Raw genomic sequence first — 16554 nt, forward strand, 5'->3', positions numbered from 1 at the left:
CTTCAGAGTAGACTCATACTCAGGCTGAGGTTCTTCATCCCACATTCTGCTCACTCCTCTCATAAGCCCCCCTCCCTTGAGATCATGTGCTCTCCCCCCCCCCACTCCCAAAAGTGTAAATTTGAGTAGCCAGTTTGGTCAGGCTGTTTGGAGCTAAGATCCTGGTTGTCTGTAGCTTCAGTTCCACGTCAATGTTCATTCTCCCAGTTATCTGTTCACATCCACTCCCTGCACACATCACACACCCCGGGGGCATCACTCACTCGTGGTCACACCCACCCCAGCGACAGCTTTACTTCTTTTCTGTCCATTGCACAAAGTTGGTCACACCTAATCGCACACACTAGTTTGCAACAATCCGTTACACGCACATAACAGCACACCCCCAATCACCCCCAGCTGCACCTGCTCCATTTCCATCAATCAGCTGCACATGCTCAGTCTCTCAGTTGCACACACTCTCTGACACACTCAGTAAAACACCCTGTTGATGCTGGAGAACATGGCCACACACACACACACACACACACCCTCTGCCCCAGGTCTGTCCCAGGACTGGCAGCTGTTAGGAGGAGACAAGGTGAGTTGCTGATGGCAGCCCTGGATCTGGGAGTACAGAGATAGGGCCCCAGGGAAACTCAGGTTGGGAATTCTCTTCCATCCTGAGTATTGGCCCCCCCTCATGCACAGCCACCAGGCCCAGGACCCCCATATTCCTTTGCTCCAGTTCCAGGAGGCTCTCCTATGGGCGACACAGCCTGTGGACCCACTTGGGGTCAGAGTCCCACCTCCCCCAGGCCTGCTAACCTCTGCGCAAGACGTCATTCGTACACATGCACAGTCTAGGGAAGCACCCCTATCCCACACAAACCAATCATCCATGGTTCTACAGCCCAATCACCACCACCCAGCACACCCACAGCTCTAACCCCCACTCACACCATCCACAGTCAGCCACAGTACTCTCCACCCCAGCTTCCAACATGCTGACCCTCATGACCCCAGTTTGTTCAGGTTCCAGATCCCCTCTCCCACATGTCTTGCAGCCCCTGACCCTGTCCACTCTGGGCCCCTTATCTAGTTATTTCCCCTACACCTCCTGCACTTCCTTATGCCCCTTCCCAGGTGTGGGTGTTGGAGGGGAACAGCTGTATTCTCACCACAAACTGCTTTCTGGGCCCCAAGCAAGAGGGGTTGGTTGTTGGGGAAGGGAGCAAAGTCAAGGTGCCCCTGGGTTCCCGCAGCTGGAGACATGCAGGGCGGGGTGAGTGGATTTTCCTGGACCTGGAGGCTCAGAAGGGTGGGGAGGAGGGGTTCCCCGCGGCGACTGGCAGGGGCGGAGGGGAGGCGCGCGGCCCCAGCCCGTCCCTTTCAGGGGGGACTCATGCATCAAACTTCAATTTTCCGGACGATTGAATTAGTGATTTTTTTTCTCCTGAACTAAAATACACTTAAGTCTTTGGGATTAATTACCACGTTCTGGTCCCTCAGACTGGAGTATTACTTATCGGAGCTGCGTCTGACACCGGCCCGACACCTCGTAAAATAAGGAACTGCGCCTCCTGGCCTCACCCGGCGCAGCCCGCCAGGCCCCCGGGCCGGGGAAGGCGGAGCGGGGAAAGCCGAGCCAGCCAGATCGCGCGGTGGGGCCCAGCCGGTCCGCGCGCCGCGGGGTCCCAGGCCGGGAGAGCCCAACCCGTCCGGGTCCCGGGGCTTGTCAAGCCGGACCGAGGCCCCCGGCCCAACCGGGAAGGAAGAGACAAAGCCGGGCCGCTTCCCTTTTACAGCCGGGAACCGAAAGTGGATCTGCAGAGAGGCAGTGAATAATAGGACGCAGGCCTGTTACGGCCCCAGGCGTAAAAGAAACTACGGCCACGGCCACGGCCACGGCCACGGCCACAGGGCAGGTGGCGCAGAGGATCCCAAACCTTAACGAACCTCGCCCCGAAAATAGGCTCAGGGCCCACAGCCCCTCACGTGATCCACGCCACACTTGTATGTACACTCACATGTGGAGAATAACACACATAACGCACACACCCCGCTCCCACGGAGCGCACACAACTGGTGCACACACCACCTAGAGCCGCACCGGAGGCAGACCCGGCCGGCGCCCGCTAAGAGACCAGTGCCGGCACTTGGATACGAGGCCCTCTACATCGCAGGTCCCCGCCTTAGTGTCCGAAGAGCGGCCAAGGCCCTCCCAGCTCCCGGGCCGGCGCGCAGGTAGTCGCTTTCATCAGAGCCACGATTGCCTGGGATAGGGTGGGCTAGAACCCAGGCCTCCCTGGGTCCCAGCTCCTTGCTCCCTCCTCCAGTCAAGCCCCTCAGCCCTTGCCCTCGGTCGCCGCCTCCTCCCTGCGCGGTGGGGTCAGGAAACAAGCTCCGCACCGCACTGCTCGGTCGGACTGAATCGGGCCGCCACGGTAACACGCTCTGTCGGCGGGACTTCGGAAGCCCACCAGCAGCCCGGCGGAGGCATCGCATACAGCACAGCCGAGAAGACAGTGGGGCGGCTCGAATCTGCTTCCCAAACGGTGTTGGGACCCAGAGCCCAGGGCGCTCTCTTCGGGCCTCACGAGGCTCCATGAACGCCTCTCTCCCCTTCCCTCCGGTGACAGTCCGGTCCTTCCTTCCGCCCGCCCTTCTCTCTGGCCTATAGAAACAACGAATTCCTCCTTGTCTTTCAAGGCCTGGGTCCAATGCCACCTCCTCCGTGAAGCCCCCGCTACACCGAGCCCGAAATCATTTCCCGAGCTCTGCAAAGGGCACTTCCCTACCCCTCGGCCCAAGACTCCTATCTGCGCCGGGGTGCGGCGGGTCTCGTCCACTAGACTGGGAGCTCCTTGAAGGCAGGAACTGGCTCTGATTCGTTTCCATGTCCCCAGCCCCCAGAGTGGCCTGGCGCAGAAAAGACGCACAACAAACATTTGCTGAATTGAATGGACTTTTATCTTATTAATCCTTCCCCTTCCTTCTTTCCTTCTTTCTTTTCCTCCTTCTTTCCTCCCTCGTTATTTTTTATTTCTTGGTTATATTCAATTGTCATGTTTTTCAGGCTCATTAAATCCATTTAGAGACAAAAGAATAAAAGGCAGAAGGGGAAGGAAGGGGAGGAGGGAAGGGGGAGGGGAAGGGAGGGGGAGGCCAGAGAAGCAAACAAATAACCCGCTTTAACTAGACGGGCGGATAAATGGCCCCGTTTCTCCTCAGCCCCGTTGCGCCTGCTTAGCTGCGCGCCCCGCGGGCGCCGCAGCTCGGGTGGGCTCAGCCCCGGGGCAGCCGCCCCCAGCCCGAAGGGACCCAGCAGGGCCCGGCCTGGGGCTGCGAAGCGGGAAGCGTTCTGAGGTGCCAGGGCCGCTTCATTGGGATTCATGGGCGTGTTGGGCGGGCGGCCCGGGGCTCCGGGCGCGGGGCGGGGGCCGGGCGGGGGCGGGGTGCGCACGGCGGGCGCAGATGCCCGAGTGACCGCCGCGCCGCGGTCCCTGCGCTGCCTTTGTGCCGGAGAGGCGCGCGCGGGGACCTAATCCATCAAATTGTCTACAAATTGTGAAGAAAATTCAAAAACCATATGGTCGCCAGCGCCGGCGCGCTCTGGGCTGCGGAGGGCCATGGCCGCGCCCGCACCCGGAGCCGCGGGGGGCTGGGCCCGGCTATTGTCGCCTGTCAGCGGCCGCCCGGGTCCATTCGTCCCGGCCTTCATGGTCCGCGCTCCGAATTACAGACCCATCCATCCTGAGAGAGGGCGATTTATGTCGCCCGGAAGGAACGGCCGGCCGCACGCCGGCCCGGCTGCCCGGCCGCCTCGTTCCTTCTTTCGTTCTCTCCTCCCTTCTCTTCCTTCTTCCCATTCCGCTTTCCTTCCTCTGTATCCGTCTGTCTCTGTCTGTTTCTGTCTCTTTCTGTAGTTTTTCCTCTTTTTCTCCCCCACCCCACCCCCGTCTCTGGTTCTCCACTTTCTCGCTCTGCTTTTGGGGTGTTTTTCTGTTTTCCTTTTTCTATTTCTCTTAGTTTCTTCGTGGACTCGAACGTTCCCGATTCAGGCCCCGGGGCCCCACCGCCTGCCCGAGACCAGATGCGCATTTCTCACATCAATTTTGCTGAGAAAGAGAGTCGAGCGGCCCGGAGGCGGGACCCTCCTCTAGTGACAGCGGCCACTCGCCAGCCCAGAGACAACAAAAGCCTAGAGAGAAACCCGCTCCATTCGGAAAAGTGAAAGCTGCCTGTGTTCCTGCCCTAGCCGCCCTCGGGGCACGGGGTACCCCGGGAGTCCTTGGGAGATTGATATCTGTGCCCTGAGCCGAGTTCCAGACCCAGAATTGTGAACGTTACCAGAAATTCACCCCAACGCTCGGACGCTTCGGGTTCACATCTCCCTGTGCCCCTGTGAGCGATTCCGCTTGCCCTCGGTGCCTTCGACCTCATTTTCCTCCCTTCCCCAAGGGTGAGGACCTCTGGAGAACCGAAACTTGGGAGCTCTCAGGCTCCACCCCACCGTAAAATGAGCTATACCACCCGAGGCTTAGCCGGTGTCCCAGGAGCACAGGAAGAATTCCCTTGGGTCCTGGCTGGGAGGCACAAACCCTAGGACAAGCCCTCCTCACCCAGCCTTTGCCCCACACAAATTAATTTTGCACCCATGGCACCCACAAAGTGGGCACGCATTTTCTCCCAACATTGCACGCCTCACTTTTTACCCGGACCTGGCGAAGCCTGCTTCTCACTCCTACAAACGTTCAGTAGCCAGCTCGAGTTTGTGGGCAAGAAGTGCCTCCACTCTCATTACTTCCCCCTCACCCCTCACTCTCACACCTGCCCTGAAATTCCTCCAAATCTCCATGGCTAGGCGACCAGCAGTAGTGAGACACAGAGACTGCCATGGCTTCACTGAAGAGGGCCCACTCATTCAGACATTGTCACCACCAGTTCTAGTAAAATGGCAAAGACTTTATTTATTGGAGAAAGAGGCCTTGGGTACAGTCGGAGAAGAAAGAGCAGGGCGAGAGCAGGGAAGTAGCACGCGGGATCCACCCTCATCCGGCCACCCTTGTCTGGCCATGTTGAGCTAGGAGTACGGCATTGGAGACTGCAAGACAGACCCAGAGCTGTGGAGGAGGTGGGGTGAGGACTTAGGTCGGCCTCCTCTCAATCTCTGTCACATGCAAAAAAATTCTAAAAAGAGTAAAAAATAATTCTAGGGCTTTGGGTTCCATTTTCGTTGGTTGGTTGGTTGATTGTATGGATTTGCTTTGTCCTTAAGACCTGGACCCCAGTAGTCAGTCCAAGGAAACCAAGAGAGGGTGGGGAGGAATCTTTAAAATAGTTTTACTGGGCGTTAGGAGGCAGAAATGGCATCGAAAACAGACTTCTCTTGTGGTGGGAGGGGTAGGGGGAAGAAAACATCAATTTGAAACTTGCAAGTCAGGACCCGGATGCCCCCATCAGCCCCTTCCCACGGCCGGAGGGGAAAAGGCAGAAGGAAATAAAAGAAGTCAACTGCAATAGGCCTAGGAAGGCGAGGAGGGAGAGGGCCGGTGCATTCGCCACATGCAGAGAAAAATCAGAACAATCGGGCGCCCCCTCCTCCAGACCGCAGGGTTAAGTGTTCGTCACCCTCGATTCTGCCTCACCCTCAGCAAAACCAGCAGCCTAAGAGCTTTGAAAACATGGAAATCTCCGAGGTTTTAAAAAATAAAAGAAAAAAAGTCAGGCTGCGGTCGGAAGAACCCGGTATATAGGTTTAAATATTTATACGGAAGCCATACAGAATTGTACGGCGAGGGCTCCCGGGGTAGCGGATGCCGCGCGCGGCGGCCGGCTCCGCCGGCCAGCCCGGGTTTATTGCTTCGAGAGGGAAGAGGCGGCTGCCGGGAGCCGAGTCCCGGCCAGGGACAGGGGAGAAGGCGGGAGGTGCAGAGGAGGTCCCAGCTCCCCTCAGCGGTCCGGTCCGGGAGGCGGAGGGCATATGGCCCTAAGAGCCCGGGGCGGCAGAAAATCCCTTGCGCCGCTCAATCGTCCACGTCGATCTCTTCGTCTTCCTCGTCCTCCGAGCAGTCCTGGCTGCTGGCCGGCTGGTCCGTGAGTGGGGAGGCCGGCGAGAGCTGCAGAGGCCCGGCGCCCGGGGCCTGCGGGGCGCCTGCGGGGAGCACCGGAGAGCCAGGCCTCGACTTGGCCCTGCCGCAGCCACCGCCACCGCCGCCCGCGGCCTCCGAGTTCTGCTCAAGTTCGGCCAGCGCCACGATGTCCATCTGCCCGCTGGGGCCCAGTTTCTTGGCGGACTCCACATCGGCCTTCATCTCCTCCAGGTCCCGCTTGAGCTTGGCACGCCGATTCTGGAACCAGGTGATGACCTGAGCATTGGTGAGGCCCAGCTGCTGAGCAATTTGGTCGCGATCGGCAGGGGACAGGTACTTCTGGTAGAGGAAGCGCTTCTCCAACTCATAGATTTGGTGGTTGGTGAAGGCCGTGCGCGACTTTCGCCGCTTCTTGGGGGTCTGCCGCTGCCCAAAGATGGTCATCCCGTCGCGGCCTGCGAGGAAACCAAAGTATAGGCTTGCGCCAAGGGAGAGGAGACCCCATCCCGGCCCTTAGGCCACCTAGACCCATCTGGCCTGCGATCTGCCGCTGTTCCCTTCTCAGATTAGATTTGGCCTCGGGGACGAGGGTAAGCCTCAGCTATGACAAGCCCCTTTACCCATCTCTCATCTACCACAAGTCTCTAGGAAAAATGGTTTTGGTCTCTGCCCTGTCACCTGAGAGTTGGTTTGAAAGACCCGAGGTCGCTAGAACACAAGAGAGCCAGACAGGGACGCCCTGACCGAGTGTGAATGTTGGCTCTCGACCTCTTCTCAATCAACCCGACTCTACCCTTATCCAATAGGTCCCAGCAAAGGCTCTCCACTCGACACCCCAGGAGAAGGGCTTAGAGTGCCCAGGCCACTGAGAACGGAAGGGAGTCAGACAGAGCAGGCAGACTGCGGAGAGATCTTGGGTTCCCGCCTCCCTTCCCTGGTCACTCGACTCTGGCCTATCTAGAGGTCCCTAGGAAATAGTGTTTGGGTCCTGTCACACGCATCTCCACTCCTAGCGGCAGCGGCTTGGGCTGGAGGACGCTGACGGCCGGCGCGGGAGGAGGTGGGCAGAGGCACAGGGCACTGCGAGTGGGACACATGGAGCCGCGCGCGGGGTGCTCGGTGTAGGGGAAACCAGTGGCGGCGCCTACCTTCGGCTGCCTGCAGGACGCTGACCTCCAGCCCCTTAAAAGTCTTGCTGGCGAGCTCCTCCAGCGCGCACAGCGGCGAGGTCTGCGAGAGCAGAGCGCGGCCCGCCAGGGGCAAGCCGCCCGGCGCGTGCTTGTCCGCGGCCGCCAGCAGGTGCGCCGCCCCGCACAGCGAGTAACTTCTCCGCACAGACGGCTTGTTGAGGATGTCCTCAATGCTGAACGGAGTCAGCGGCTTGTTGGAGTTGGCGGGCGGCGGCAGGTGGTCCAGCGGGCTGCGCCGCCTCTCCTCCCCCGGCGCCGCCTTGCTGTCCTCCTTGGAAGTCATCTCGGCCTCGTTTGGGGGCCTGGCCCGGGAGGCTCGGGACGCAGGGACCCAGCCCGCGGGCAGCTAGGGCGCCGGGCGGCGCGGGCCGGCGCTGGGCGGGAAGGAGGCCGCGCCGGGCAGGGCGCAGGCCGGGCTCGGGGCGGATTAGCGCAGTGGCAGAGGCAAGCAGAGCCTCACGGGGCCCCAGGAGGAGGGCGCTGACGCGGGCGCCGCCGCCGCCGCCGGGGCTTCCAGCAATCCGGAGCCCGAGCTTGGGTGCGCCGCGCGGGGCTCCAGTTTCGCCAGCCCCGGTGCTATTTAAAGGTGTCAGGTGGCTCCGCGGCAGCTCCTGGCCCCGGGTCCTGGCGGCGGCAGTTGGAAGAGTCGAGGCGAGGGCGCCGATCCCGTACTGCTAGGGGAGGCGGAGAGATGGGGCAATTGACTATTGCTAACAAGTTAGCCTTGATCGAGGAGTAATCAATTATCTGCAGCGGCACTTCTCTTTCTTTCTCCCTGTCTTTCTCCTCTCTTCTTTCTCTCTGTTCTCTCTCCTCTTGTTCTCTCCCTCCCTCCCTCCCTCTCTCTTCTCTCTTCTCTGCTCCCCCCGTCTCTCTCCTTCTCTCCCTCTCCCTTGTCCTCTCTTTCACTCTCTGTCTGTCCAATGCAGGCGGCTCTAAGTTGGGAAGCTCATTAATTAGCGGGCCTGGGGTAGGAGGAGCCGGCTGGAATTAGCCTGCCTAATGCGCCTGTCAGTCCGGGCGCTGCGCCGCGCTCGGCCCGAGCTGTTTGTAAATTACATTAGAGGCGCCTTTATTGCACCCGAACCTCCGGCGACTGAAAAGCCGCCGCCCCCACCCCAAACTGTGAGCCGCGCTCCCGGCGCACCCGCCTCCCGCCGGCCTGGCTGTGACGGCAGCGCTGGCCCGGAGGTCTCAGGCTCTCCAACCCGGGATTTGGCGCCCGAGAAGGGTGGCAAGAGTCCAGCCAGAGAGGTATGCAGCGGCTGCTCGGGCCAGGTAAGACGAGGAGCCTGGGTGGGCCCCGTGGCCGCCCAGAGCGGACTTTGCTGATCTGAGATCAAGGACCCAGGACCCCTATCCCTAGACCCACTTGCACCTCACCCGCGGCCTTGGGCCACACGCCTTGGGAGAGAATCTGCAGCCCTCAGGCTGGCCGGCGGGAGGTCCGAGCTGGCTCTGCAGCCCTAGGTGAGGCAACACGGGACACAGGGGTAGGGGATCTCAGGGGTTGGAGGAGGAGGCCAGTCAGAGGACACAGCCTTCCCCAACTGAGAAGTGGAGAGTTGGTGGTGGCTCTAGGCACTTCTCCCCGGGCGTGAGCCCAAGCGACACCCTTACCTCCTCCGGCAATCTTGCTCACTCTCCTTGGGCCGCGGCTCTCAGGGCCGGCCGGGGCCACCGCTCGTCTGATGACCGGCCTCCGACCAGATAGCCGGGCCGGGTGCCGGGGCTAACGGGGCAGGCTCGGGGCCTCCCCGCTACTCTCTGCCCGGCCCCGGCCGGGGCCCCGCTGCCGGCCCCGCCCAGCCTAGCGCCAGGCTTGAGTGCACCGCCAGGCCGACTCCAGCTGTTCCGGATGCGGGGCGGGGGCCCAGAGGGGGCCGGGCCTCGGCTGGGGCTGCGCTCTCAGGAACCCGCGGGGAGCCGGGGTTCGAGTCAGACTGGACATTGGGAACCCTACGGCCGAACTCTGTGTATATCAGGAGAGCATTTGTGTGCATCGGTATTTGAATGTGTTTTATGTTTTTGTGCATATTTGTGAGGGGTTCTCCATGTGTATATTTGTGTAAACGTATGTGAACCTGTGGGTATTTAGTCATGTTTGAACCCCTACCCCCTAGTTTGACTTTCATTCCCCTGAGGTGCCCAAGGGGGCTGTGCACCCCAATTTTTTTCTCTTGAGTCCTTCCTCTGGTTTGTATGGGGTTGCTTGCCCTACCACCCTAATTTTCCGTTTCTGCCCCTGTAGAAAGGAGGTTTGGGGCCAAGGGAGGAAGAGCTCTTCTCTTCCCCACTCACAGTCCCAACCCCTCTCTGGCTTTGTTTGTAAACTCCTAGGCAGGCAGTGTGGGCTGGCAGCCCTGTTAGGTCCAGAGAAAGGCCCTAAGAGGCCAGTGTGGAGGCTGTGACCCAGCCCAGAGGTTGGGATGGGAAGAATAGGACCCCTTGGGCTTCTTGCCCCCACTATACCTTCTCCAGAGAGGGAGCAAACCAAGCTAGGCTATGGGAGAGGGGACAGGGGACAGGTTGTCTCCCTGGATGCCTCCAGCATAGGGGCCTCTGAGCATCAGAGATCACTTTATCTCATTTAGGTATTTGTTTGGAACAAGGCTTGCAGCTTTCCAGAGAAAAGGGACAGTGTAGGGAGAAAGGATTCTTGTTTGGGACCCCACTGCCTGCCCCAGGGCTGCTTGGGAGTGTTGAGAAAAGCTACTTACCCTCTTTCCCCATCTCTGTCCTGCATTCTGAGGGGCAGTGCAAGTGCTTTAGAAGCAGGAATGGTGAGAATGACATTCTCAGTTCCCTGAGAGCTCCAGAACTATCCTCAAGGTAGGCCTGTCTCTGATGCATCAGTGCTGCTCTGGGAGCCCTTAAGTGAGGCTGCCCTGAAGTCAAAGTCCAGAGATGGTGGAGAGGGACCTGAGGGAGAGGGCTCCAGGGAGCTGGATACTACTGGCTGGGAAGCTCTGGGACCAAGAGGGGTCTGCTCTCTCCTCTCACTTCCTGCTCTCAGAATCTCGCCTCAGCCTCTAGCCCACAGCCCTTTTCTACCATAACCCCAAAAGCCTCGACCCAGAGCCTCAGGCCAGCCATATCTCCTATGCTAGCAGAGGGGGCCCCTCCAGGTCAGGGAAAGGGGACTCTTGGGTTTCTATCCTCAGAAGAGCCACCTCCAATACTCCATCTCCCCCATTCTTCCTGGCTGTTCCTGTCTCCATACCTGATATTGGCATGCAAGACAGGATCTTAAGGACAATCCTGCTGTTGCCCATCTCCCAGTCCCTCAGGACTAGGAGAGTTCAGGGTTATTGTGAGGCTGCTAGGAAGGTAAGGAATATGAATTGGGGAGCAGAGGTGTGGGAGCATGGAATTCCTCTACCGGAGCCCTGTTTCCCTGGACCTTTAGTCTTTGACCACGTTATGTCAAAGTGGACAGGACATTCCACAGTCATCTGCTGCATTAGCCCTTCTACTCACCATTGTTGAATCTCTTCTTCCCTTCCTGTCAGGTACCTGCCACCCAATCCCAGGCTTTGTTTTTTGTTTTTTTGTTTTTGGGGTGTTGTTGTTGTTGTTGTTGTTGTTGTTGTTGTTGTTGTTGTTTGGCCTGGGTGGTTAAACTCTTGGTCAAACATCTCTGGCTGGCATAGCTAGGTGTTGAGGGGGCACGTGATTCCACCTGCCCATTTTGTTGTTTAGGGCCCTCTGTCTCCATCACCTCATCCAGATCATCTTCAAAAACCAGCCCAACTAACCCACCAGTTTTTCCCAACTCTGCGGTTTCTACTCACTCCAGACCCCAGTGAGTGGGCAGCTGGGATCTCCTGAACTCCAGGGAGCCCAAATCCACTAGCTCCTCCTGTGGAGCTAGGAGCTGTGGGGTTTGCCCTCAGGCTCACTCCTTCTCCCACCAGAATGGGAGATCCTTAAAGGCAGGGTCCCTGATGTGGGGATTCCACCCACTTCAGACCTTCATGGGCCAGGCAAGCCCCTTGCACCCTCCAGCATGGGCTGAATGATTTTTTGTTGAGCAAATAGAGTATAAACAATTGTGTATCATGGAGGGGGAAGGCTTGGGCTCATGGCAGTCCCATCTCAGAGGAGTTCTGGAGATTGTGAGATTTGGGAAGGGGAATAACTCAGAGGCGATGGGGGTGAGGTTGGTGGGAAGGAACTCTGGCATTACTATTCAGATCTCACCTTCTGCTCAACCTCCTTCCTGGGATACAGTCCCCAGGCCAGTGTCTTCTCCCCTGGAGCTGGAAGCAGCTGGCCCTTGGAGTCTGCTCCACAGAGGGAATGCCTGTCTTCAGAGCCTGGTCTATACTGTATCCTAACTCCTGACTTTCTGCTTGCTGCCTGTGCCACCAAGGTCCAGCCTTTTTCTGGCTCCAGTGGAAGATGAAGGAATTATTCTAACAAAAATCTATTTACCCACTAGTTTAGTGAATATTCCAGACAAAGAGGAGGGAAAACATTGCATGAATTGCCAGGTTAAAGGAGCCCTATAGACCCAAACAAAATGAGTCATTCCTTAGCACAGGAAAATAATTCAAGTAAAATGCCAAAGGCTCCATCGGCTTTAATCTGGATTGTTTGGGTTGCCCCATTCTTTTCCAGATTATTTGTGTAAGCATCAGCATGGGCCTTCAGGCCAGAACATCCCTCAAAAAAAAAAAAAAAGGTTCTGACACTGCTTGAAATGAGTTAACCTGACCACCAATCGGGATCATTTTTGTCCCCGAGGGACCTGCTACTCTGACACTCCTTGTGGAATTCAGAGAGTGCTTCTTCTGCTAATAGAAGTAGACTCCGATGGATGGCCTCCTGCCACCCTGGCTGAACCAGGACTGCCCACTTGGTTTTTATATTCTGCCCTGGGCCACCTTCTGCAGCAACAACAACAACAATAACCATGACAATAAACACCATAAGCCCATATCATGTGTTTGGCTTCAGGCTAGGAGTTTTATTGATTTCATTTGTTTCTCATAACCCTGTGAGGTAGCTACTGCTATTACCCTGATTTTACATATGAGGAAAATGAGACCCAGAGAAGTTAAGTAATACATCCTAAGTCACACAGCCTGTTTGGAGTAATTAGGATTTGAAGACTGTCTTTTTGTGATTCAAGTCAATCCTGGAACCATCAGCCTCTTAACGGAGGCCCAAAGTCTCTTTAAATGGGCTTTTGGGGCTCTGCAGATCCCAGAAATTATGCATAAAATTGGGTATGTGAGCCTAAGTGTGCACATTTTTCCAGGGGCATTATTACATAACACATTGGATTCTCAAAAGGGGTTGGAGATCCAGAAAAGGTTAAGGCCAGAGCAGACCAATAAGGGGAGGGGGAGGGGGAGGGAAGTTGCCTCTGCAGGCCTGAGGAGCAGGGAGCCAGCTGCTCCAAAATTCAGGCCAGCCTCCAAGCCTGTTTCTGGACCTGCCCTGCTGTCTCTGGCCAGGCCCAGCTCTCAGGACCTCTTCTGGCAAAGAGAAGTGGGCAGGGTCTATGGTCAGGGCACTTTTTTTGAGAGCACCCCTCTCTGCTTCTCTCCCTCCCTGCTCAGCTTCTTTGTGAGCTGAACTCCTTCAGAATCTAGTGACAGGATGGTCTCACTACATGGGCCAACCTCTTCTTGGCCCTTCAGCCCTATGTGGGGGAATTGACTGCCCTTTGGAAGTGTGGGGGACATAGACAGACCACCGAGTGATATAGACACTCGGTAGAGATGGGTAGAGATGATCGAGGCCCAGGTGATCATCCACTGCAGCCTCCAGAGCAGCCTGCTTTCTGGTTCCAAGTCTTTGCTTCCCTCAACCTGGGACCATAAGAGTCTTTATTGCTTCCCTTCCTGACAACTCTTGCTGTTTTTAGTCCTCAGCTCATCTTGGGGAGCCTTCTCTGCCCTGTTCAGTCCTCTGTGCTCCTTAGTATACCCCCCTTGGAGTCACTGTCAGATTGCCAGAAACTGCTGGTTTGTCATCTGCCCTTCTGCCTCTCTCTTCACCTGACTGTGAACTTGGGGAGAAAGGGACCTGAATCTCCTCTCCATGCCCTATGCCAACCTGGCATATACCAAGGGCTCTTTGGGCATTCGCTGAATGAATAATAAGAGACAAAAGAGATTCAGGGGCAGGGACCTGTGCCCCAGAGAGAGAATGAGGGGTGTTAGGAAAGAGTAGGTGCATTGTTTTGCCAGCTGCGTGCAGATGTGTGAGGCACCCCTGCTGCTCAACCTCCAACATACATGGAAGGCCACAGAGACCTCATTCTTTAATGCTTTTTGGCCATGGAGGGAGGGGCGGTCCTGGGTTCTGGATCCAGCTGTGGTATGTCCTGTCTCAGGAATGGAGTGTGTTCACTCTCTTTTTAAATACAGGATTGAGCTCCTATCATATTTTGAGCCCAGAAGCAGAGAGGAAGAACAGACAGAGAGAAATGGGCAAGCAAGAGTGGCAGGAAACACATTCCCACCCCAGTAGCCTGGGGGCTATAAAGAGGGTAAAGGATTGTTGGGGGGAGTCTGGTTCTGTTCTAGTGGAGGTCACATTTGAATTGAACCTTGAAAATCCAGGAGCACTTGGGTAGGTGCATAAGTGAGGATCACTCTCCAGGCAAGGGGAACAGCCAGAAGTGCCAGCTCAGCGGGGTGAGGGGATATCCAGAGTGCCCCCATACTTCCTCCCTCCCTGGCCTGAGCAGTGAGCTGCTGAGGTAGGGGTGAAATCCTTGGTCCCTTGAACACCCCCATCAGGTCTGTAGCCTGATGCAGGGGCTGGTAGGCTCCTGGGATGGCTGTTTGGGGCTGTAGGGGTGGGGGTTGAGGAGAGGCTGCACCCTAACCCTTGCTGCTCCTGAGTCTACAAGGGTGGTTCCATTCTCCTTGCCATCCACAGAAGCTCTGAGAACTGACCCTCTCTCTTACTAAACGAATTCCTGGATCTGATCAAGACCGCTAATGATGGTCAGGTTACTCATTCCTGTGGGATGTAAGGCTAAGCAGCGGAGCCCAGGCTAAGCCAGCGGGGAGAGGTGAGGAGACTAGGAGCCGGCCAGCATGGCTAGATGGGTATGGGAAAGGCCTGAGTCAGGCTTCTCCTAATAAACTTCATGTGAATAATTCAGCAGCGGCTCATTGCATTAGTGCTGCTGCCACCCGGCCACCCCTCGCTCTGGCTGAGAAGAGGGGATCACTCATGTGCTTGAGGAGGGGAGCCAGAGAGAAGACTCCATGGCCAGTCGCATCCCAGATTCTGCCCAGGGTCAAGTCCCAGGACACTCTCTGGTCTCTGATTCTCTCGTGCCCCACTGGTCAAAGGGCCACCTACTGGGGAGTACTGTCCCAGTTAAGCTGCTCTCAAAGCCCGGGGCAAGAGAAGACAGGCTGCGGGACCAGGGCCAGAATAGGGTACAAGGGATCCCGACCTGCGACAGAAGGTAGTGCCCAACCACACAGAGAAAGCCTGGCAGCCTGGCTCTAAGCAAAGTGGAAAAAGCAGGCTGCTGTGCTCAGAGCCCAGGTGCCCAGGGGATGCTTCTTCAGCTGGGATTTTCCTTGCCATCAGAGTGAAGCTCCAGGAAAACCACAGGATTTTTCACCGACTGTGGATCCCCAGGTTCTGCCTCTGCCTGCCCCCTCTCACCCCGTCTCTCACGGACCCACGGATCCAGCTCCCGCTGCACCAGCCACTGGTGTCGGCCAGGCTCCCTATGGTTGCCAGGGGACGGAAGGAAGTCCCAGACTGTTGGGCCTGAGAGAGAAAGGCTAAGTACTAGCTCCCGTAGCCTTTTTTCGTTTGAGCGGAACCAGCTTCATTTGGCTTTTCCATCTCCCACATGTCCCTGGGTTTCTGATCTTGAGGGATCACACTCATCCCATTAAACATCCACCGGTGCTTAATCCCTCCAGCTCTTTCCCAGGCCCCTTCACTTCCATTAACTCGACCCCACCCTCTCTTTAGCAGCCTTTTTACTCCTACGTGGTGAACCACAGGCCGAGACCCTCCCTGCTGGAGCCGACACAGACAAGGCCCCCAGCCTGGTCTCCATCGATGTTGCAGGCAGCCACACGAGAAGCCCCTCGGAAGGCAGCTTGCGTCTCCCTTCCCCTGCTCCAGCCTCCACCCTTATCCCCATCAGAATCTTCGTCTTCTGCTGCTGCCTCCTCCTCTTCCTTTTCCCTCCGCCTCTACGCATTTGTTTTTCCTCATTTGGTGCTTTACGGTCGGCCTTCGGAGGCCTGGACTTACTCTACCAATCTAGAGGCCTCAGCCCGAACGCTGGGTCCGAGGCCAAATTTCGAACGGCTTCCGCAGCAGGGAGCCTCGAGTGTCTTTGCAGAAGCAGGTGAGATGGACTGATGCACGTTGACCTCAGACAGCTCCACTGCCGACGTCTATGAAATATTGGGTAAGTCTCTTAACTTCTCTGAGCTTTGACGGGGCAAAGGTCAAGAGATTTAGGGAGAGTGATGGGAGACTACGCCTTTTGATTCGTTTGGTGAAAGGGGTTGCCTGCTTTGGGGCCTAAGAAGGAAGTATGGTTTGGGAGAATACTAGGTCTGAAATGACCAATTATTTTAACGAATATTTCAGAGCAGCTGGTAGCTGCTTTTTGTTTTTCTTTTTTACAGCTGATGGGAATGCCAGGAGTTATAAACTTATCCAATCCTCATCACATCTCGGCTTTACAGAAGTGGAAATTGAGGTTAAGATCGCGTCCAGCTGGTCAATGCCACAGGTGGGATTCGAACCCAGATCCGGTTCCGCGGCGCTCGTGAGTTTAAGCCACGCGATCTTGCTTGCGCTGGCGAATCGAGCCCTCGCGGGGCGGGCCGCGACCTGAGCGGGGAGGGGTTGGGCTGAATCGCGGGGCGTTCCTTTTTTCGTGCTGGGGAGGCTTTGAAATTCTTATTTTCAGGTAAACGATTTTGGCAGCTCCCAGAGAAGGATGGAAATGAGACCCAGTGAGGGACTTCCGGCTTGTTACGGGAGAGCTTCTGGCCGGGAGGGAAAGTGAGGGCAAATTTTACCCGAGCCCGGGGAAGGTGGTGGTGGCGAGGTAGAAGCCATCGCTCCTCGATTTTTCCTTCTTTCGAGTTTATCCATCCACTCGGTCTGTCCTGTGGGGCCCACGTCCCTGGAAGTCTTGTACTGAGGCAGGAGACGTAGAGCGGGGGGTAAGGCACACGGCCCTGCCCAAGGCAGAGGTATGGCCAGACGTATCCCCCAACCCTCTCTCCCTCTCCAGGGGCGCCTCTCTGAGATAGGGTCCTCTAGCGGCAGAG

At 57.1% G+C, this 16554-nt stretch overlaps 1 protein-coding gene across 1 annotated transcript; it reads right to left on the minus strand.

Annotated features, from left to right (window-relative positions):
* Nucleotides 1-5653: 5653 nt before the first annotated feature.
* LBX1 (ladybird homeobox 1) lies at nt 5654-8191 on the minus strand. The gene is made up of 2 exons (XM_072972352.1): nt 7223-8191; nt 5654-6529 (listed from the first exon to the last, which is right to left on the minus strand). Exons 1-2 carry the CDS (start codon nt 7545-7547, stop codon nt 6009-6011), a joined length of 846 nt encoding a protein of 281 aa, XP_072828453.1. The 5' UTR covers nt 7548-8191; the 3' UTR covers nt 5654-6008.
* Between the last annotated feature and the right edge of the window lie 8363 nt (nt 8192-16554).

This window comes from Vicugna pacos, chromosome 11 (assembly GCF_048564905.1).
Source record: "Vicugna pacos chromosome 11, VicPac4, whole genome shotgun sequence".
NCBI lineage: Eukaryota > Metazoa > Chordata > Mammalia > Artiodactyla > Camelidae > Vicugna > Vicugna pacos.

Bases quoted from the DNA above. Each gene is read 5' to 3' on its own strand.
- LBX1 (XM_072972352.1), bottom strand. From the start codon at position 7,547: ATGACTTCCAAGGAGGACAGCAAGGCGGCGCCGGGGGAGGAGAGGCGG. The intron at 6,530-7,222 runs GTAGGCGCCGCC...GTTTCCTCGCAG, and splicing joins CGTCCTGCAGGCAGCCGAAG to GCCGCGACGGGATGACCATC.